The sequence below is a fragment of the Notolabrus celidotus genome, chromosome 21, assembly GCF_009762535.1.
Source record: "Notolabrus celidotus isolate fNotCel1 chromosome 21, fNotCel1.pri, whole genome shotgun sequence".
NCBI classification, from domain to species: Eukaryota; Metazoa; Chordata; class Actinopteri; order Labriformes; family Labridae; genus Notolabrus; species Notolabrus celidotus.
Window position 1 is genome coordinate 13,555,383 of NC_048292.1, and position 23,295 is coordinate 13,578,677.

At 39.8% G+C, this 23,295-nt stretch overlaps 2 protein-coding genes across 2 annotated transcripts; both read left to right on the forward strand.

The window, feature by feature from the left end:
- Positions 1-7,595: 7,595 nt before the first annotated feature.
- On the forward strand, positions 7,596-15,574 carry LOC117804802 (fibroblast growth factor 6-like). Its single transcript, XM_034673178.1, has 3 exons — positions 7,596-8,396; positions 8,923-9,026; positions 12,125-15,574. The coding sequence occupies exons 1-3, from the start codon at positions 8,054-8,056 to the stop codon at positions 12,299-12,301; spliced, it is 624 nt and encodes a 207-aa protein (XP_034529069.1). The 5' UTR covers positions 7,596-8,053; the 3' UTR covers positions 12,302-15,574.
- A 4,534-nt stretch (positions 15,575-20,108) lies between these two features.
- Positions 20,109-22,134, forward strand: fgf23 (fibroblast growth factor 23). Its single transcript, XM_034673177.1, has 3 exons — positions 20,109-20,393; positions 20,504-20,607; positions 21,410-22,134. Exons 1-3 carry the CDS (start codon positions 20,159-20,161, stop codon positions 21,869-21,871), a joined length of 801 nt encoding a protein of 266 aa, XP_034529068.1. The 5' UTR covers positions 20,109-20,158; the 3' UTR covers positions 21,872-22,134.
- The last annotated feature ends 1,161 nt before the right edge of the window (positions 22,135-23,295 follow it).

Sequence of the window (23,295 nt, forward strand, 5' to 3'; positions counted from 1 at the left end):
CCGTCATATTTTATAACACTAAAGCATTTGCTGGGACACTTTCTTGGTTTCGCTGGTCACAGCTGATGACTGTACACCAATGAGTCTGGTTTTCTTTGAGTTTTCTGCCTGTTAAAAAAGTTTTTCCTTGCCACTGTTGCCACTTGCTTGCTGATTGGTGGATTAAAACTGAGTGGCTCATTGAAATGTGTCAATCATCTTCATAAATGGCACATGTGGAGTTTCAACTGCTGTGATTTTTGAAGCCAGAGCAACACTCTTGGTGTGTCATCTATACATAAACGCTTGGCCTGAGTATTATTGCTTGTCTATGCCAGAGATCCTGATGTCATTCCAGAGAAATCCTCCGTCAATCTCTGGGTCCCCTCAGCTGTTGTTTCCATATTGTCTTTGAAACCCCACTTTAATAAAACAGTAATTGACAGAGCTTTGTGTCCTCCTGTATCCAGTTACTTACACCTCTGTAATATGTTTAAAAGCTGTTTGTATGGCTATTCCTCCTGCTCCATTTTCTGATTGATGTGTGTGCATGTGTGTGTGTGTGTACTAAATAGATTGTATAATTGCAACAAAGACAGCTGACCAGACAATAGTAAACTGCAGATCCTTTACTCCTGCTTGAGTTTCTCATCTTCTACTTTAGCTCTATTATATCCATTTAACTGGAGTCTATATGCAAAATCAATTTACGGTGCTATGCCTATGTGGCCAAGTTTCCATCACAGTGTGTCTCTGTTTTCTTTTTGCCCTTCTGTTAATAAGTTGCAGTTGTCAGTGTTATGTAGTTTATACACTTTGATCTTCTCCTGCTCCTGTTAAGGCTGAAACTTATAGTTGAACAGTCAGTTAGTTGAGTGCAGTTCACACTTTCATATCTCAATCTCTCAAAAAAAAAGTTTGTCCTGTTTAATTTGCTTTGATTTTTTACACGATATTTACAGAACAGCCTGCTTTACAAACCTTAAGGAGCTGAGAAAGTGAGTATGTCAGTGGTAATGAGGGTCTATTGCAACATTTAGTTGAGTTGCATTATGGAAAATGTAGTGCTTTTGTGTTTTTGATCATACTAGATGTCCCTAAATAAAAACTACTATCTCCACAACTCAATGACGTGCTGTGAGGTTCATGGCTGGTGAGGCACAGAGATTAGAGTCAGATTTACAAGTTTATGAGCCAAACAGCTCGGTTTGAAAGGAGTGGGTTATTTTCTGACCTGATGTTTGAAGCAGATCTTTAAGCGCCGACGTTGGTCTTCCTTTATTAATTAGATCCCGTTTCAATTGGCAGTACAGTTTTGAGAAATTGTTAATGTTAGATATAATATCTTCCATGTTTGGCTTTCAATTGGAGCGAAATTTTAGAATGAACGAACTGCAGCTCCGCATTTGATTTTGAAATTGCAGCGCTATGTCTCTGCGTAGAAGAACAGCAGCAACGTGAACCTGTGTGCTCTCTTAGGCCCCCTTCAGTGAGGAAGAGTACTGTCTGCCTCACGTCGTGCTTTTTTATCTGCGCTTTTATGCAATCAGCAAAACTAAATATGTAAAACACAAATATTAAATACACTAGCTTGACTGTGGAAAACTAGAGTGCATATTAAAAGTGTCTGATAACATTATATTGGAGACATGAAGAGAGACAGAAACAGGCACTTGACAATTACAAGCCTCAACCCAGTCAGTGAGGGATTGCGCAATGTGAGGTGAGGCTGCTCGCTGCCGCACTTCGCGTCTCGCCAATGTATTTGAACAGGAAATACGCAAATTCAGCAGTTTTGACTATGAAATCATGGGCGTTATTGAATTCAAAAAGAAAATCAATATAAAGCACAGACCAGAGAACTAAAATTGAAAAGATTTTTATTTAATCATTATTTATTTTTTACTCTTCATGATGCCTCCCCTGACCGCAAGTCCCTGCCACAAATATATTTTGAATGCTTTTTTGTTTCCATTAGTCTCTCGACTTCTTTAGCATGATGGAAGGGCATCACTGAATTTCTTTAGTGCCCCTTTAATTCTATTTTTTTGAAACTGCATAATATTTGGTTGCACTTTCTCATCCGTGACAATATTCTTCTTTTTGTCCTCAATAAATTTAAATTTCTATGGCTTTTTGGCTTCTTATCGTGCAGAGAAGACATAAAATAAGTCACTTTGGAATGTGATTGGCTGTTTTGAAATTTTCAGGCCAGACAAGTAATCAAGAAAATGACAAATTAATCAATAGTGTTGAAAAGTGCAAGAAAAAGCCCTTTTTGTTTTAATTGAATGGTGATCTTGGCTGCTTATTTCTTGTATTCTCAAATTGCATCAGCCAAATGAAAACTGAAATACCATATGCACAGTATATGTATGATATGTAAACTCCAGAGGATTCGTGGTATCATTTGAAGCAACTCTCCCAAAAGTGCATTTGTGTCTTATTTTAGCATTTAAGAAAGGTGTTATTAGCAAACAGCAGCCTCAGCGTCATGCCTGTATAACACTATTAGCTGAATTAATCTCAAGAGCTCAGCACCGTCTCATTAACGGTGCCCACTCTCCATTGATTGAAGTTACGCTCTGTCAATAACACAGTAGTTTTGTCTATTCAGGCCGTTGGTTGCCTTGGAATGCATAGCCATGTGCTTACACAGCAAATCAAGGGGCTGTCTCATTAATTTGCTATTCAGTGTGCTCTAGTCTATCTCCCCGGCTTCACTAAGTCATCCTGGTGTACTCTATTATACCAGTTTTCCATTGGTGACATGACCTAGTGTTATTTACTTGCAAGTTTTGTCTCTGTTGTTCAAATTGACATCTTAAAGCAAATTTGAATTAAAGGGAGGAAGACTCTGTGTGAGGCTGTACTTTGGCTCAGCTGTGCTTTAAGCTGAATGCTAGCATCAGTAAGTGTACTGGCATCCAATGAAAGTAAATCACGGCAATGTTTAGCAGGGAAAGCACTGCATGTTCCAAATTTTGGCCCGATGTGTTGGCTTGCTGACATTTTCCAATCACAAATTGGGGGATTTCATTTATTTTGCATATATTTGATCATGAAACAGAGTCATAAATAAATGAAATATTTGCCCCAAAGATGGGATCACTAAGATTAAAAGGAGTCATCCTCTTGGGATCATGAATATGAAATAAAAAGCGTCAGTCCTTCTTGAGAATGGATGTAGCAACAAACTGCGTTCACAGACAATGGTCTTTAGAAGTGAGGTTCTGAGCTCATGCAGCGACTTCCACTAAAGAGTCACGTCTGTTTTTAGTGTAGTGCTGCCTGAAGGCCGAAGATCATGGCCATCCAGTATTGGTTCTCGGCCTTCTCCCTTTTGTGCAGAGATTTCTCCAGATTATCTGAATCTGGGATCCTATCTCACCCCCTTCCCCCCAACACCTTCATCACTTACTTTAACTCTACCTGTCCCATTGAAAGTTACTAACCATAGACCTTTCTGGAGTCCCTGAGCTCCATTGTCTCGTAGGTTCCTCTGAGCTGCCGTAGACGTCCTCCTGCTGTGGACGTTCTGGACTCCAGCTGATACGGACTTGCTGGACTCCAGCAGCAACAGCTTCTACTACTCATCTCATCACTATCACTGCTCCCTCTGTCTCTTATTCTCCTCTATCCTTCTTTCCAGACCCAACTCGGTCAAGGCATGATGGCTGTCTAACATGAGTCTGGTTCTGCTCGAGGTTTCTGCCTGTTAGAAGGAAGTTTTTCCTCACCACTGTAACTAGCTAAATACTGCAAGGTGCAATGCTCATGGTGGATTAAGGTGGGGTCAGACTAAGTCTTACCCTGTCTTGGTTTTGAGTCTCTGTTCATAATTTGACATAGAGTGGTCTAGACCTCCTATGTTTGTAAAAGCGTCTTGAGATAATGTTTTTTGTGATTAGGCGCTATACAAATAAAGATTGATTGATTTTAATAATATCATGTATTGTAGATGATGAATTCCTCAGATTTGTAATTTGGCACTGAGGAGCATTATTCTGCTCACTCCCTCTCCCACAGAGTGGTGAACCTCGTCCTATCTTTGTTTATTTGGAGATCCTGCCTCTCTGGAATGTCGTTTTTATACCCAGTCATGTTACAAACCTGCTGAAAACCAACATTATTATACAGTCTGAGAGTCTTATTTCAGGTGTTTTATTCGTTTTTTGAGGATTACATAACTTTTTCAGTGTTAACTTATCCCTGTCCTAACTTTTTTTGAAATATGTTGCTGTCATCAAATTTAAATGAGCATATATTTTTCATAAACATGTTCCAGTTTTAACATTTAATGAGTTGTCTTTGCAATAATAAAACTAAATATAAGATTGAACTGATTTGCAAAAAATCTAAATCTGTTTTTATCAACACTTTACACTGTGTCCCAACTGTTTTGGAGGTGGTACTGTAGTAAATCATAAATAGTTTGACAACTAACATTGAAATAGATTTGAACATTCACACCACATGATAACTAGAGAGGTATATTCAAGGGGTGAGTATTGGCAAGAACCTCACGATACTGTCACAATATTGTGACATTTTGCGATATTCAACACAGTAAACTAAGGAAAACATAGGGATGTTGTATATGTAAATCACACAATATTACTCAAAATTGAAAGGACAAATTAAGTCAAAACTATTTGATTGAAAACCACTTTTCCACTTTATTGTTTTTTAAATACCGAAGTCGTATTTTAGTTCCAATTTGGCTAAAATATGAATTTTTATTTTTACAAAAAATCAATATTAAGAGTTGAAATATTGATATTATATCGGAGGTCAAAGTATCACTATATATTGCTGTATCAATATTTTTTCACACCTCTAGTATATTCTATGCAGTAAACGTTTTAGTTTATCTGTCAGGACATGGAAACATACTAAAACTGTATTCTTGATCACTCTTAACATGATGTAACGGTTTCAGTATCTCCTCATAGAAGGTTACATTTTATGTATTGTTTGGTTGTTGGTTTTCTATCATGGTTTGTCTTGTTGTTTATCAGCAACAAGGCCTGTCTGGTTGCTAAGATGGCCCTGGCAGCAGAGAGCACCTTTGGGCCCCTGAGCCTGGTGCTCTGTGACGCGCTGGGAATTCCCCAGAGCCCGTATTGCCTATGCTGGTAGCACCCTGCAGGTCGGGATGCAAACAGGGATGTAAAGGAGGGTGAACTCAGTGCACTTTCTAATAATGACTTTCGAGGAAGAATGAAGCAGAAATATGTAATTTTTTAAAAGTAAAATTATATTTTTGCTGTATTTTAGTCATTTACTGCAGATTTAATTTTCAAATTTACTTCACTACTATTTCTCGACTGGGCCTCAATGCAGCCACCAACTATGATAATATATTTCTGTTAGTCGTGGGGTGTGTTACTTACAATAATAAAGTGCAATCTGACCAGGCAAAATATGTGGTTATGTAAACTTCCTGAACAAACAGCAAAGGAAGTGTCAGACAGGATTGCCACTTGCTCTCCTGTGACTGGCTGTGACTGTTTTTACACCTTCCTTCTAAATAAGGCAGCAGGCTGCCAGGACATATGACCACCGTCCCGATTTGGGTTCTGGACACAGTATCCATCCATCCATCCCATGATTGCTCAACGCCAATGAAATACACACACAGAGAGAGAGAGAGAGATAGAAAGAGAGACACTCAGACACACAGTCCCCTCCTGCAGGTCTCCCATGTGAGGAGGAGCTGCAGGTCCACCACAATTAGCAAGAGGAAGACAGATAAAGTAGGTTAGTTTACTTACACAATAAAAGCACAACTTCTAAAAACCATGAGTCATAGATTTTAGTTGAACTCAGTCTATGTCTTGTTCATACACTTTGTGATAGGAAAAAGATAACATGAAGTAAGAGACAATTAATGAGCAGGTGTTTATTTTAAAACTCTGAAGACCAGCCTGAGACAGACATGTTTTGCCCAAGCGGCAACCGGCAAAAATATGAGTCCAATGCGGAAGTGCTAATAACTGCAGTTCATCGAGGATCCTCTTGAGGCTGGCTCCAGAAGTAGGGGAGAACGGGGTTGGTTGTCCCACTTTTTACTGTTTAGATGATTGCTCATCATCAAAACATCTTTCAATAGTCACTCCTACATTAAATTGAAGCTTAAGGTGTTGGCTTGAAATGTGTATCCCTCTCATTTTCCAACTCATTGTAACAAAGAGGCAATTAATTATCAAAGACACTCTGACACATTGTGACAACCAACCCCATCACGGGGATGGTTGTCACACACTATGGGGTTGGTTGTCACAATGGTATTTCAATGGGAAAAATCTTTTAAAAAAGGCAAGAAGGCAGAACTAAATTTGAAAGTTTAATTGCACTGACAAGTGATAGGCCTACATAACCATCTTTAGGCCAGCCTACATAACAACATAAAGAACAAAACAAATAGGCCTAACAATAATGGCCGACTCAACTGGTTGTTACATGTGACAACCAAACCCAAAGAGAATGTGACGACCAACCCCAACTGGAATTTTTTGCTAGCATCAAGGCTAAAAGCCGTCTAACAACTACTTAGCTAGCTAATAAAAATCTAAACTATAGCTTTCCCCTCACACTTTGTAAGGGTAACACTTGTTTTGTTATAAACCCGTCGTTGAAAAGCCTAGAAGAAAAATACTGAGGAGCTGAATATTTACAATTTGACATGAAAAACACAAAAAGTCCTCTCACCTCAAGTTCAGCTGTCTTACTCCAGAGAGGACTATATTGGTGAGCTCTGATCCTAATTCTGGAAATTTCCATATCCCAATTTGAGAGACAGCGCCCTCTGGTAGTGAGATACAATGAGTGTGCCAACCAACCCGTGTGACAACCAACCCTGTTCTCCCCTACTGGAAACCACATACACACCAATTCAAAAAAGCCGATCTTTACAGCAGAAATAAACATGTTTACAGCCTGGTACAAAAAACGAGTGTAGTCCGGATAGCTAATTTCTCAATTGGCACACACTGTACGGGGGGTGATTTTTTTTTCTAACGCAGCAATTTCGAAGATATTGAGATTACGAGTCTTCCAATGAGAGATGGGTGACGTCACAGATACTACTTCCATATTATATACAGTCTAGGGTTTTGCCACAGTGTCAACAGGCAGAGGTGAAATGTGGCGGATTTCCTTTCTGCGGATTGATTGTCCCTGGTGTCACATTGGTTGTCGAGAATTGAATCAACATTGATATTGGACCAATCAGAATCAAGTATTTTACAAAGCAAGATTATAAGTAAGACTGATGGGTACTTTGTTAAAAAGAAATCATTATGCTGCTATATTCCTTTCTTTCTTTTCCTTTTTTACCTCTGAAAAAAAATGTTGGATAGCATCAAATTTCTAAAATACCCAAATCTACTAGAAGTATGAACACCATGGAAACAAACCGGTAATTTAGTATTTAATTGGGTTTGATAGATTTTGGGAGGTGAGTTGTTGTTGTTTTTATAGGGACTCACTGCATATTTCAGTGACTAAGAGTTGGAGCAATAACACTGATGAGGTTTTTATTTTGAAAAGTACCCCAGGAAGCGCTTCTTGTGATTCTGTCTTACTTGTTTGCCGCTAATGTGAAGGTGCTGCACCCCCCTATCATTCCTATCAGAACTGCTGCTGCTGGGCTCCTGAAACTCTCTCTCTCCTCCAATCTCCTCCTCCTCCTCCTCCTCCCATCTCCTACTTTTGATGGGGGGACGCAGCAGTGAAGTCACAGTGATGTCATTTTAGGATGTGGGAGTCGGGCAAGGTGAGCTGGTTTTGCGGTGAGTGGTCTGTCCCCTCCACGGCCAGCGTTGCCTAAGCAGAGGCGCGGAGCGGCGAAAGATGATCATCGCCACCGGCACCAAATCAAGCTCCGACGCGCTCCGTGCCTCTCCTCCTCCTCCTCCTGCTGCTGCTGCTCACATCTCGGGCTATGGGGCCTTGATCTGCCTTGATCCCCAAATCAGCCTTTACCGCCACCATGCCAAAGGACAAAACATAAGAAGAGTTGCATTTTTAGGGCAGGTAACTTTGACCACGTGCCCCAAAGATAAACTGGATGGCCATTGCGCAAAGGTGCCTATACAGCATGTCCAGCGGGGCCAGGACGCACTGGACGCTGCCGGCAATTCTTGTACTGTGGACTTCTCTCTGGGGGATCGCTTCTTCTTATCCGATTCCGAGCAGGACTAATGCGACTTTATTGGAAAAGAAGTGGGAGACGCTTTTCTCGCGCTCCTATCTGGGTATAGCCGGGGGGAAATCGGAGCTGAACTGGGAGAGTGACTATTTGCAGGGCATCAAACGAGTGCGGCGACTGTACTGCAACGTGGGCATTGGGTTTCACCTGCAGGTGCTTCCGGACGGCAGGATAAGCGGAGCACACAATGAGAACCAATACAGTGAGTTTGCACCCGGACCCAGAGAAAGAGCGTAACCCTATGCGCGCGTGCATGGCTGTGTGAAAGTTAGCGCGGGTCACTTGTCCTGCATGATATTTAATAAGAGGTGTCGGCGTGGTTGAAAGTTTCCGAAAGCAAACGGCAGTGCACAGAGTCCTGCATCCGTGCAGTGCGAAATATCCTCCCAAGCCAAAAACATGACATGAATGCTTGGACCCAGTTTAGACGCTCACTTATTTTTACCCTGCAGCAGGACACACATACACAAACTCTTTCTCACACACACACACACACACACACACACACACACACACACACACACACACACACACACACACACACACACACTCACTACGCAGTAAACCGCACTCATAGGACATTTGAATGCTTAAACTGCACAAAGGTGCATGTTCAGGAGGGAGCAGCATCATCATCCAGTCGCAATGCACCTGCAGGGTTCCACCCATCAGTGCTGCAGAGGCCACCTCTCTGTGTGACACCCTTCCTAACTCTGTGTCTCCTTTAGGTCTCATAGAGATCTCCACCGTGGACCGAGGAGTCATCAGCCTGTTCGGAGTGAGGAGTCAGCTGTTTGTCGCAATGAACAGCAGGGGAAGGTTATACGGAACGGTACGTTTGGTGCGCGCGCACACACACCCTCACACACATCCTGCTCAGTGTAAGATGAGTTCATGGAGCTGCTGCATCCTGTGGGTTTATGAGGACTGTTGTGTTTATTAATACGCTCTGATGATAGGGGGGTTTCGCAGGAGTCCCAATGGAGAATGCTTTAATGTCAAAATGTTCTGCTAAGAGTATTCATATCGTGGTAAAAGCAGCACTACTACAGGGTAAAAGTGCTCCACTACAAGAACAAGTCCTGCAAGTAAGACTCTACTTTAGTACATGAAAATCACAGAATAAATCGTCAGCATCTTAAGTAAAATAACTTCTCACATAGAAGTAGTCCCTGTCCATCTATACACCATGTGAGTAGTGTTAGAGGACTAATCATGGTCTAACATGCTACTTTACTTTAAAATAATTTGGTATTTAAAGCTCCTGTGAGTAGTTTTTGGCTGGTTATGAAACTGACTGAAATTAACACTGATGCTTCTATATGACCCAAAAAAGCAAAAAAGACTATTGGTGTCAAAATTGACAGTGTCTATACTGTTAATTTTTAGTGTATGGAAATGATGGTAGGGGGTAGGTGTCAGAAGAAGCGATAAACAGCAAGCTGTTAAAAACAGCCTCATCTTACGTTTTGTACAGCGCTGATTCTCAATGACTGTTTAAGTAAAGCAGGTTGAGATTTTTTGTCAGAAAAACATCAATGCTAAAAGGGGTGCCAAAATCACAACAGTCTAAAAAATCCTCACTGTAGCTTTCACTTTTATTAATGCATTATGTAATAAAAAAAAAAATCCTTATTTACTATGTGCATTGCCTTTAGACTGCTTGGCAGTACCTGCACCCAAATGGACTTGAAGCACTTTGTTACTCGTACTGATCTTGTTTCCTCTTGTCTAGATCTTTGCTTGTGTTGTTCTTGTTCTCGTATGTACGTCACTTTGGATAAAAGCGTCAGCTAAATAACATTGTAACATTGTAACATTGTAACATTGTTTATGTCAAATATCCAAAGCCATAAAATCCCAGATAATGTGTTTGAGAACAAGTTCAATGTGTTTCAGAAGTACACACTTATATTAGAGTTTAAAGTCAATAATTCAGTAAATATTGAAGTTGAATACCTGAGTCATTCAGATATTTAAAGCCTCAGTGTTGCAGCATTGGAAAGTAAAAATTACAGGCACACCCTGTACGTACTGTTCCTTTAACTAATACTGCAGCACTGTCTCAAGCTCAGTAAAGCAAAATCAGCTGAGTATAATACATGTACAATACTGTGATATCTGCTGGTATTTAGGAAGATTAAGTAATTGCTCTTAAGTGTTTATTAAAATGTAGAATTGCAATGTAAGTATTGCAATTTGATATTTGTCTTTCCTTCATTCTTCATTTCATCACAGAAGGAAAATAAAGTTACATTATGTTTGTACAAATCTACTGAAATGAGCACTACAAAGGAAATAATCCAGTATTTCAAAGCAAAATCGCTGGAATATTTCCTCGAAGAAACATATATACTGCTTTAGTTCCAGTTTGTTTTTTTAAAGCTCCATGGGGATTTTTTTTAACCAGTTATTAAACAGACTGTAATTAATATTAATGTCTCTGTTTGACCAACAAAAGCATACCAGACCATCAGCAACAAGATTGCAGGTTCTATTGTAAAAATTTTAAAGCCTTTGGTGGGGTAGGTGGCAATCTAGTTGATTGAAAGCGCTAAATTATAATTTTTTCACACCGCAGATTATATTTTCTCATAAGAGCTGTGAGAAAATATATAGTACAGTGTAACATTGTTGAGACTGCAGGATAAACACTAAATGTAAGGTATATACATTGACAATTGTGCAGATTTTAATGGGTAAAGTTTTTAAAGCTCCTGTGAGGGAATTTCAATGTGACTCAATTTTGGCGCCCCCTGTGGACAAAACTGATCTTTCAGTCAAATGTATTACTCTGTGCTGATACTTCCCAGTGGGAACTTTAAATAAAGCTGTTTCAGCAGAAGTAAATCACTTTATCTGACATCTTCTCTGCTGCAGTGGTTTTAGTATTAAAATTAACATTGTAGAAATAATCACTCTTGACTCTTTTGCATTTTTTTGGCTGTTGTAGAGCCATCAATATTAATTCAAGTCTGTTTGAAAACCTGCTAAACACTTCTCAGTGGAGCTTTAATTTGTATTTTAATTTGACAGTAAACACAAAAACATTTTTAAAAGTACAAACAATCAATTTTCAATCATACCGTTTCTGTTTAAAGCTCCTGGGAGACATTTTAGTTGCTTATTAAAAAGACTGAAATGTAAAGCAATGTATTTTGAGGAGCTACAAAAACTTAAGGGACAGTCAACAAAAAGGTTAACAGTTTCTATATTGTTATTTTTCAAGGCAGTGACCTTTTGGGTGTGATAGGTGTCAGAGCAGAAGATTGTTAGCATGCTAAAGAGACATTCTTTTTTTTACTTTTTCAGCAAAAATTCACAGTGAGTGATATATTTGACTGTTTTAAGGCAACATGATGAGAAAACACTCCTTTCACATGAACAGTACGAGAAAATCAGCACAGACAAAAAGTTACTAACAGGAGCTTTAAATCATAATGCTTTCTGACTGAAATGTTGATTTTATGGGGACTAATGCAGAAGTTAAGTGTTTTAAGTGTTAAATAAATACATGTTTTGTCAAAGTGTGATTAAAATGATGTGTTTATGAAGTAAAATGTGTCAAACTTTCACAGTTTCTCTCAGTTATAATGTGTTTCTGTTTGCTAATGCTAAACAAACCGTCTCACAGTCCATCCTAGTTTATTTTAATCATTAGGGATTATCTGGGAGTTAAAGCAGGAGGCTGGTATCTGCTTTGGAAAGGGGCATTTCTTTTTGCAACAACATGCCACCTCCTCCAGTTTCCCTCAAAGCATGCTTTGTAGGCCGGCTGGCTGCCAAAGTAAAGGTCACGCAGAAACCATGCATATGTTGTGATGATCATCCTGTGCTGTCATGAGATTTACTCACCCGCTCTCTCTCTCTCTCTCTCTCTCTCTCTCTGTATCTCTCTCTTTTTGGGTTTTTTTTTTTTTCTTTTTTTAGAGATTCTTCGTGGATGAGTGCAAGTTCAAGGAGACTTTGCTGCCCAACAACTACAACGCCTATGAGTCTTTTGTTTACAAGGGCTTCTATATCGCCCTCAGCAAGCATGGCCGCGCAAAGAGAGGCAACAAGGCCACCACCGCCATGACTGTCACACATTTTCTCCCGCGGCTATGAGAGAAACTGGCAATAACTCATTAATTTGCACATGTGGATGTTCTTCCAGGTAACACAGAAATGCAAAGTCATGATACACACACGGACGGACTGCAAGAGACAACACAAATATTTATTCTGTTTATATATCTGTATATTTGGATAGCTATCTTTGTACATGTACCGTGCTGCTTATTGTTTTTATGGACGGGGCGAGCTGAAGCCTTTGCCTGTCTCACTTTACCTTGGTGCTTGCTGTAACCGAACGACGTGTCACTTCCTTTTTTGAGATGAGGGATGAGCTGTATCCTGTGCTTTTAAAGAGTGAAACGAATACTTTTTATTACCTCAAAGAACCACTTTACTAGAATAAGGGATGCATGGACTTTTTGCTGAAATATCTGCTGAGTTAGTCGTTTCTTTCTAACCTTTTGAAAGCGCTTGGTGGCTCCCTGCTTGATATCCGGCAGTGGGGGTAAAAACTTAAATGCACTACCTTTGCTGCACGATTTAAAGGTGCCTTGGTGTTCCCACTTGTGGCCCCCTTAAACTTGCATGTAAGAGACACCCGCTGGAGTCAGAAATAGGGCTGACACTCCGCAGAGGGCCTCAGAGGAGGAGGAGGGGGGGGGGAGGACTATCTCTGGTTTATTTTCTTTTCTGTAATTAGATTGATTAAGTAATATACAATCTGTGGTTGAGACCAGAGAGTGGTCGGCCATAGCAGCTGGCACGAAGCCATAAGTTTGACTACATGGCTAATAAACAGGGTGGGATATTTATCTATCAAAGCATGGAGAGCTTTTTTAAAAAATGTTTTGGACCTGGCTTGCACAAGAAATGAGAGGATAGATCTGCGAGCGCACAGTAGAAACTGCACATTGTCTTGAAAAAGCTCCTACAGTAACGTGGGCTGCTGTTTTTGAAAGCTTAAGCTGCTCTTGAACATGATGTCCATTGAAAAACGATGTAAATAGTCGCAAATGCAAAAGAAGAAGAAATCAGGAGCTTTTTTTACGCTGCTTTGTCGCAGTTGCCTGAAGGAGGCAAAAAGAGTTCAGGTTGCACAGTGAACCATCCATGATCATGATGATGATGATGATGATGATGATGATGATGATGATGGTGCCTACGTGTTTCGGTGCGAATCGTTCCCTTGCCATTTTGTCTCTTTTTGATTTCACTTTGGGTGTTTGGTGGAGTTTGTGCGTCCCCCTGGGGACGATTCTGCAGGCTGCCTGTGTGCTCTGCTGCAGCACTGCAGTGGCAGCGAGGTGTTGGAAGCCTGAGGCAGATTTAAATGCAATTATGGATGAGTCAATGGTGTGCCCTGAAGAACTGAAGGACAGTGCAGATGGTGGACGAGATGCACACTGTGAGAAGCTGCCTCGTTTTGTTTCAAGGATTTAAATAGTGAGAATGAGCGTTGAGAGCATCTTTACAATGGAACAGGTTATTGATCTGTGAATTGGTATGCATGGTGGCAGTGTGCGTACAAAGGTGCACACAAACCCCACTTTGTACACTCAGTGCTGTCACATAGCGTGAAGTTAATATCTTGTTACATATTCCAAGGATGCTCTCCTCGCCTTGCTCTGTTCCTGAGTATTCAGAGTGTGCATCTCTCCACGTAGCTTTTGCTGCTATTTACCTAAAAACCTCAACCTCACCTCCGTCCATTCCTGCCTTCAGAGAGGAAGCAGGACTATTTAAATCCAGGAAAGACGTATGCGAGGGAGCCCGGCCCCGCTGTCTTTGTTGTTCGTCAGACCCCCTGCAGGAATGTGAATCTGCCAGGATGACAAGCAGCCTCCCACATACCTGAGTTTCTCCCCCTCACCAAACCACACATCCCTACTCATCTCTGAACCCCCCCCCTCCCTCACCAGCTGCAGGCAGGGACCTTGGGATTCCGGCTGTAACCCAGGAGCTTCCTCCTCTCCTTTCAGCCGATTTTAGTTCAAGGTCAGAGTCACGGACCGGCCTTGGCCTCGACCCCAGCGGCCGCAGTTGTCAGCTATGCGGGTCGAACTGCTTCCATGAAATCTTAATTTTAAGCTACATTTGAATCAGGACACGCTGCACTTACGCCAAAACAACCCAGCATACAAGTGAACTCATCACTGGTTGCTCCCTGAAAACAATCTCGGAGTTAAGAGCCCCACCTCTTTAACATTCAGCCCCACAACATGCTGTCCCCTCCTCTTTCCAAGCACTGGTGTTGGGATATTTCTGGGGAGGGGACATCTGCAGAGTTAATGCAGTGTGTGAGGAGCACAGTCACGCAGAGCCTCACCTCTGCTGCTGCAGGATGGCACCACGGTCATCCTCTGGAGGCTGCTGCTACTACTACTCCTGGGCACCGCCCGGATCCCCAAAACACTTTTTCACTACATCCTGACACAGTATCACCTGCTGCTCATTTGTCTTCATGCACAGGTCAATTTATAACAGTATTTTTTCATAGTTAAATCTCGTTTGTTTTTTGTTCGGAGGGTTCTTTAAATTATGCCACGATGCAAGTTTTTCAAGAGCTTGGCTCAAACAAAGACTTGTTGCTGCTGTAGATGAGGCTGCATGAAATACCACAGATCTTGGGAATGAATCAACTCTTTTCCGCTGAAGCAGCACACAAACTAACTTCACATTTTCAGCACTTTCAGCTGAGGAAGGTGTGGAAGTGAACTTGGCACATGCACAGCAACAAGCTCTTCACATGCAAACCTCACAGTCAAGATGTCTGACGTCTTTAGCAGCACCTTATTGATGACATCTTGTTCATAAGCTTTCTGTTAAGAAGAGCTGGATCCCCCAAAAGAGCGACGGTCTGTGTCTCAAACAAAAAGCTCACCTTTCAGCTTTGACCAAAAAAAAACTTTATCCAGATTTCTGTCATCTTTTATTTTTCGTTCCACGGCTTTCTCATAGATTAAATTTGAATCCATTCATGATGAGGAATATCTTTTTAACAATGTCTGATGTATTGGCTTGCCTGAGCCCTGATCTTAACCAGGGGAGTGTGCTTCATGTGTGTTTTTTTTTAAACTCCAGCTCTGACAGGGAGTGAAGCTTCGCTCTATTCCTCTCATCTCTGTTCTCATATACCTCACCCTCTGCCTTAGTTTTGGTTTGCTGATGACTGTAAATGAAGACGAAACAAACTTCAGTTCTTTGTTTCTGAAAAACAGACAATGCTAAGTAAGGATATTAAAGTTTTTTCCTTTTATTTTTGTACGTATGTGCTGTGCACAGCAGTCTACTGTATTCCTGAGATAACAATAAAACTTTTTTTTTAATTGGTTGCTTTTCAAGTGTCATTCTTTGTGTATTTAGCCATGCTAAGAGAAGTATTCAAACATTTTACTGAAGTATATATTAGGGATAGACCGATTATCGGCCGGGCCTATTCGGCATTTTGACGCATATCGGCATCAGCCTTTTTTAAAAATCTGACGGCCGATAAGAGATCAATTTAAAACTGAGTTATTTGGCTCAAAATTCACTAAATCACTTGGCAGAAATGACACTGTCTGCAGAAACCGTAGCCTAGCTTGTGTTCAATTTCTCCTGCAGTTTCTCATCACAGGGGACGAGCTGAGCAGCATCCGTTGTGGCCCCTACAATCACTAGTGATTTAAAACTCATTCAACCACACTTCTAAAAAACTTAAATAACCCCATAAAACAAAGATAAGTGAAATATTAACATTTGAGTTATATTGATATTTTGGAAAACTTTATTTACTATAGAAAACTTTAGAGAGCTATCTATTTGTTTAACTTTTCATTGAACTTTATAAGACATGCTGCTGAGCGTAGGAGCTCCCTGCACTTTGTGTTAGAATTTTAAAACAAAGATGTCTGTCATCTAAGATAAAAAATAATCTTTAACATGTTGCAAATCTGAACAGCTGTTTAATAAACATGCTTAAAGGAATTTAAATGAAGTGTTGGAGTTTGTATTATTCAAAATTCCTACACAAATATTTCCCCTTTTACTGCAAATGTATATCGGCTCCAAATATCGGTTATCGGCCTCCTTGACTACTAATAATCGGTATCGGTATCATCCCTGAAAAAAACATATCGGTCTATCTCTAGTATATATACAACCAAAGCATTACTCAAACATTCTCAGTAGGGATGCACGATATGGAGTTTTCAAAGGGCTGATACAGATACGATTACTGGTATATTTTTTTTACATATTTGTACCTGAGGGTTAGAAACTCCTGTGTATGCAATAATGTTGTTTTCACTACATCTTCATCCAACCACTGGGCCGTGGACCTCGGCATACTCACAGGTCTAAACATTTATTATTATTATTTATTTGAAACAGTTTCAAAATTTTATCTTGGCCAAATTTTTACAGAGACCTGTCAGTGATCATAAATCACCAAATATTCCTCTGATTATAATTATAACAACAATAATTCAAAGTTTCAGCTAAAGCAGACACAAAAACAACGTATGATTTCATGTAAATGGGCATTATGGACCATATATTTTAAAAATAATTGTAAAACCTAAGGCAATGACTTTGCATGAAGTTGACTAAAGAGGTGTAAAACAAAATTTGGACAACAAGTGTTATGATTTGCTGCAGTTAAAACATAATAAGTGGTTTCAAAACAATATTCTGACCAAACATTCACAAGAAGGAGACTGTGAAAAATCATGAAGAAATTCTTAGCTGATCATAACTGTTGTCAAAATAATTCAAAAATTATGTTTTTTAAAACCCCAAATCAAGTCATAGCTTCATATAAATAAGCCATGTTGACCATTATAATACACTAAAGGGTTAAAAGTTTGATGAATGAGGTCAAAGGAAGTTGGCGAAAAAGATAGAATACAGAATCTGGTGAAACTTAATACTATAGGTTTTTAAACAGACATTACTACAAAAATTGCGTTGTCCAAACAAGGAAAACACAAGAGTTAACTTTTCTTGTGCCAGAAATACTCCCATTGAGATACAACGTCTCTTGTATCATAGCAGCACAAAAAGTTTCACAAATAGAACAGGACAAAGCACATAGTGACAAGCAACTAATACACTGATTTATAAACTAGCATTGTTAAGCTCTAAAACATGTCCACAAGCTGATCAGGTGATCCTTTATCCTAGTTTTAAAATCCTCCAATCGAATTACAGAATCCAGTTTCAGGCGACCCTGAAGCTCAAACCAAGGAGAAGGAGCAAAGACATTAAAAGCACTTTCACCAAAGACAGAGCGAGTCCAAGGAATGACAAAAAGAAATTGTCCATGGGACCAAATATGACAGCCGCTGACAACTTTAGGAGTCAATAAGGAGCATAAATAAGACGGCAGCTCCTGTAGGACGGCCTTATAAAGAAAGATATAGCAATGCTCCATTCTTCTGTTGTATAAGGAAGACAAGCCTACCTTTTCATGCCACTGATGCTGTTGTCAATCCGACAGTGAATGTGTGGAGATCAAATTAGACAGGGCAGGCAGTGATACGTCTACAAAGCAGCCACAACTCGTGATAGCCATTCGTGATCTACTGTTGAAGTCCATGGTCTTCTGCATCATAAAAAGATGGGCTGGCAAGTGCTGTGACTTCAGTTATTTTATGATTTTCTCCAAATTTCTGCACTCAAATCAGCACTGTAGCGCTCACCATTTTGCTGGTGCTAATGCTAGTTGCGACTACTGCTGCCGTGTATGTCTTTGATACATCTTTTGTTGCAATGACGACTTTTCAGGTGACTTGAAAGACTTTTTTTCACCTCTCAGAATACTTGTGGCATATTTTGCAAATTGTAATCATGTTATCCTCCACCGAAACAGTGAAAACATCCACACTGGTAACGCCATTTTTACTTTTTCATTATCTTGTTGCAGCCACTTGTTCTTCATCTCTGTATACAATGCCAAATGGCATACCAACGCCTAGGAATGTATGGTTAGGTGAAAACAACTTTTGTTGGTTGTTTTTAATTGGATTAAATTGTAAAATCTGAATGACAAATAACAGAATATTCACTTCTTTCTGCCGATACATATTGTGCATCCCTAACCTAATATTCATGTCAAAATCTTGAAGTCAAAATTTGTAAAAAGTATGACTAAAGTGTTGATGATGCTGGAGTTAACTTTCCCTATGAGAGCATTAATGATGGATCAATGCATGCTACTTCTGTGCTGCTACATTTGGAGCTACTTTGAGCTACTAAAGACACCTTTCACTTATTTGGTCTAGTGGTTCTCAACCTGCAGGGGTCAGGTCCCTCAGAGTCATAAGACGGATCTCAAGGGTCATGACATATTCAAGGGGACACAAAAAATAATAATGCGGCACAAAACTGTCAATTTTTTTCCAGGTTTTCTATAGTATTTACTTTTTGTGAAATAATTTGACTATTTGGATAAGAAGCACTTATCTTATTAAAGTGACAAATACATTTAGATTAGAGATCTGACATATTGAAGTTTACTGTGAGGAATTTTTTATTATTACTATTATTGTTATTGTTGTTCTTCTTATAATCATTATCCTAATTACTATTTATACAATTATTTATATTGTTATTATTATTATTATTACTATTTTTCATTTTTTGTGTTAATTATTACAATCTTAATATTATTATTTTCTATGTTTGTATTTACTTATTTTTAATTGTGTACTATCTATTTATTTATTCATTTATCTTTACTTTTGGACTATGGACTAGGTGTTTTCAAAAATCTTGTTTGTTTTTTTTGTCTCTGAGTCTGATGGCTGCATTGTTGTTTTGTGATGTTGGCCGAGTCTAATAAAAACATTTAAAAAAAAAAAAAGAAATCTGACATATTGAACTGATAAAACCTAGAAACATGACGACTGTTCACAACTTATACACTTCTTTTAGTGACGTGTGCTGCTGACCTCTTGGCCAGGTCGCCCTTGTAAATGAGGTCTTGATCTCAATGGGACTCATCTGGTTAAATAAAGTTTAAATAAAAAAAATAAAATAAATCTGAAAGCCAGCTGCTTATAAAGTGACATGCAATAAAACGACAAAAATAAAGTACAAGCTGCTCAAAAGTGTATGCTTTAACAGAAATTGAGTAAATGAAAAAAATGTTCCTCAAAAGTTCCTTAAACTTCTAAGATTGTTTTATATTTGTGTTTGTTTGTTACAAATGAATGAGGAGGAGGATGTTTGGTTTTTCCTTGAAAAATATATTCTACTTTTAAGAGGCCCTTCCTCGAACTGGTCGACAGTTTAATGAGTCCTGTGCTGTAACTACCTCATCCAAAAATAGCTTGGTCTGTTACATGTAGCTCCATTCCCAGAGCTAAACAAGGGCGTGGCTCCCTCTGGTGGTGACATGTTGAAAATGTTGAGTTGGTGCGTAAAAGCTGCAAACGGAACTACCCTCACACAATGAGTAAACATCAAGTTCCTAGTCCATCGTGGTTGAAATGTTATCGTTATATTATATCCTTGTTTTTTAAATATATTTTACACGAGTCTCCATATATGTCTTTGCATTTTGTTTTCTTTTTTTATTGCTCAATGCACAATGTGTCCTCTCAAAACAAAACAAAAACACACTTGTGGACTTTGGACCATTAGGAAATAGTCTCAGAATAATGTTTAAGGTGTATGAGTCAGGACGTGTCACCAAAAATAAGAGTCCTGTCTGACCGAGAGCATCAGGATAAACAGACAGAGGTGGCCCTTCCGCTGCAGCAAACCCGCACATCTGCTTTGGGGGCGAGTTTCTTTTTTTTACTCTAAGGATGTGAGCAGGAGTGGCACTCAGGGGGCTTTAAATAGTCTCCAAACTTTGGGACAACAGAGCATCTGAAAACTTCCAGCAGCTCGCAGCAGACAGCACCAGCTTTTTGCTCCAGGATGGACGTCAACAGGAGACTTGGTTTGAGAGACACCGTGCTGGCGCTCTTCCTCGCTGTGCTCCAGGGAGTTCCTCTCGGGGAAACGGCTCCGAATCCATCACCGCTGGTTGGATCCAACTGGGGCAACCCGAGAAGATACATCCACCTGCAGACATCCACCGACCTCAACAACTTCTACTTGGAGATCAGACCGGATGGCACTGTGCGCAAAACCACCATCAGGAGTTCATATAGTAAGATGCGTTTTCCTCCTTTTCCAAAACAGTCAATAAAATGTTGTAATGTCGCTTTATGGAGTTCTTTCTTCAACATCCTAAAGCTGATTGCCTTTTCTTCCACGAAGGTGTGATTTTGCTGAAAGCTGAAACAAGAGAGCGCATCGCCATCCTCGGAGTCAAAAGTAGCCGTTACCTGTGTATGGATTTGGAGGGCAACCCATTCAGCTCAGTAAGCAAATACTTTTTATCCAGTTTGATTGAGCTTTCTATTCATTCAATTGATAGATTTTGTGTATTGCACCCTTAAAGCGTTTTACGCATTTAAGTCAAGGCGATCTCTCATGTGTTTTCTTTTACGCACTACTTTTTTATATCGGGCTATTAATTAATTTAATTAATTTTCAATTGCCCAGTTCAGATGATTGTAACTTGTTATTAAATTAACCCCTAAAAGTTCAGTTTGTTGTCATTTTGGGGAATGTACGCTTATCTTTTTATCCAATTACGCGCATTTACGCAAAAACTACAGCATCTCTTTTTCATTAACACAAATAAAGAGCCGGTAGGGAGGAAGTAAGCTCAATTTCCCAGAGTAGTTTTACTCTTTGATAGTTAGGCATGTCATTTAAAACAAATATATTTGTATGGCGCACAGGCAGCAAAGGAAAATGGCAGACATTGGAAACATGCGCAAATATACCCAGATTTTTACCGCTTCCATAAGTATAATGTATATTTGCAACTTTTAAATACATATTTCAACTTAATGTATTTCTTTTTTGTACATGTACTAATGGGAAAGTCATATTATGTTGGGAGTCATACTATGCAACAATGAAAAAACTTCCTTCCATTGGGCTGCGGTTATAAAGAGTGCTAGAACCTTTTTTGGAGAGAATAACACTTGTGTTGTAATGCAAATAAAAGTGAAAGAAGGTAAAACAGAAATCAGCTTGCATCCCTTATGAAAATAAAGGAATGTCTCCTCTGTGGTTTCATTTCCTCACTCTCTCTCTCCTTCCTTCTCTCAGCCCACCTGCCTCAGAGACGACTGCCTCTTCAACCACAAACTTCTGGAGAACAACCGGGACGTGTACTACTCCTGCCGAACCGGCATCCTCTTCAACCTGGAGGGCTCCCGGCAGGTGTTCTCAGCTGGCCAGAACCTTCCGCAGACCTCCATCTTCCTCCCCAGAAAGAACACGGTACCACTGGAGCGCCTCCTGCTCAGGGAGAAAAGGAACCAGGTGGTGGATCCCTCCGACCCGCAAAATGCCTTCATCGCTCGCGCAGAGGAGGGCTCGGACTCCCGGGCTGTACCGGAGGACGACACAGACCTGGAGCTGGAGCTGGAGGTGGAAGTGGAGTTCGAGGCCGGGGACGATGGACGCAACGTGTCCAGGGAGACGCCGGTGGCTCCACCCGCCCACGACCCCTGGAACGTGCACTCGTCAAACCCTGCGAGCCCACGGAGCTCCGGAACCATGGGCTGATTATAGATACGACTGATATGGTGTCAGTGAACGAAGTCTGAGTAAATCCAAGTTGTAGCCATCTTTGTAGTTTTATAGTAAATGAGGGGAAAAGGGTATTTTATCAGACTTAATTTTAAAAACTGAAAGGAGAGCATTCAGGTATTTCTTTCTCTTCATTCTGTATGAATGATGTACTTTATTGTCATCGCCCATTCACCAAAAACAGTGTTTGTACATTATATGTAGAAGAATTCTAGACTTGACTTGCCCATTTTTGCACAATTTACAACTCTTCTTGCATTTCCTTCTTTGAGGTCACTGTAGATGTAAGTTAAAGATTAAGTTAAATTCATTTAAATGGGGGCGTAGGGAACACAAAGTCAAGTAAGCATGTGTTATTATTTTTTTTGTCTCTCTTCTTTGAGGTTTTACAGCTGGTCTGAAAAAACCCATTTCAGAGTGACAGGACCAAGACTCTATCCACAAGTGTCGAAACATGCAGTCATGATTTTAAACCAAAATACAAAATTCCATAACTTTTCTAAAGTCTGTGTTGCGTTCACGTGTCTGCATTTGTACAGTCTAATTCATGACTTGAAGGAATATAGCCTAAATATAGGGTAATCAAATCTGGGCTCTTGCAAAGAGATTTTTTTTTACAGGTGCCGGGCACCACCAACAAACAAAAACAGCCAGTCCCTTATAATATTTATTTATTTAATTTCATTCCTTTATTGTTATTTATGGTATTTATAAGGATGCTTTACTCTCAAATGTACATAAAAGAAAACCTTGTTTGTCTTTTGAATGTATGAGCTGGAGGTGGAGATGACGTGTTGCTGGAATTTGGGACAAAATAAATAAATAGGCTTAAGAAAGATGCTGAGTGATGTGTCATTTCTGCAAACTTATATATCAGCCGAAAACTATTTTAATTTGAGTGAAATTTGTGTCTTGAAGAAATGTCTTAACATGAACCTGCTAGGAAAGCTGTTGGCTATTTATGCTCATTAGCGTAATACTTTGAATTTCACGCAGTTATGTCAGCGAACAGGTAAAGGTTGGAACTAAGTCATTTCAATGTAAAAATACACTTTATATTTATACTGTATACACATTTCTATTCAAATTAAATAAGTGTGTTAAATGTTAGTGATGTTAGTGTAAGTGTTAAATTTCACGTTGGGGTTAGCACATCCACACTCATTTCTAAAGTTATTTTTGGGCATTTTTTCCATTATTAGGTAACCTGCTAAGAGACTGAAATGTTGGGGGTTAGGGGGAAGGCATGAAGTGATGGGTCATGGCCAGCGATTGTTGTGATGAGTACTATATCCTACATACATAGCTTAAACCGCTAGGCCAACCGGCACCCCATTCATACATTTTATCGACTTCAATTTCACGGGATATTGAGTTTATTTCTGTTGTTCTCTTGTGAT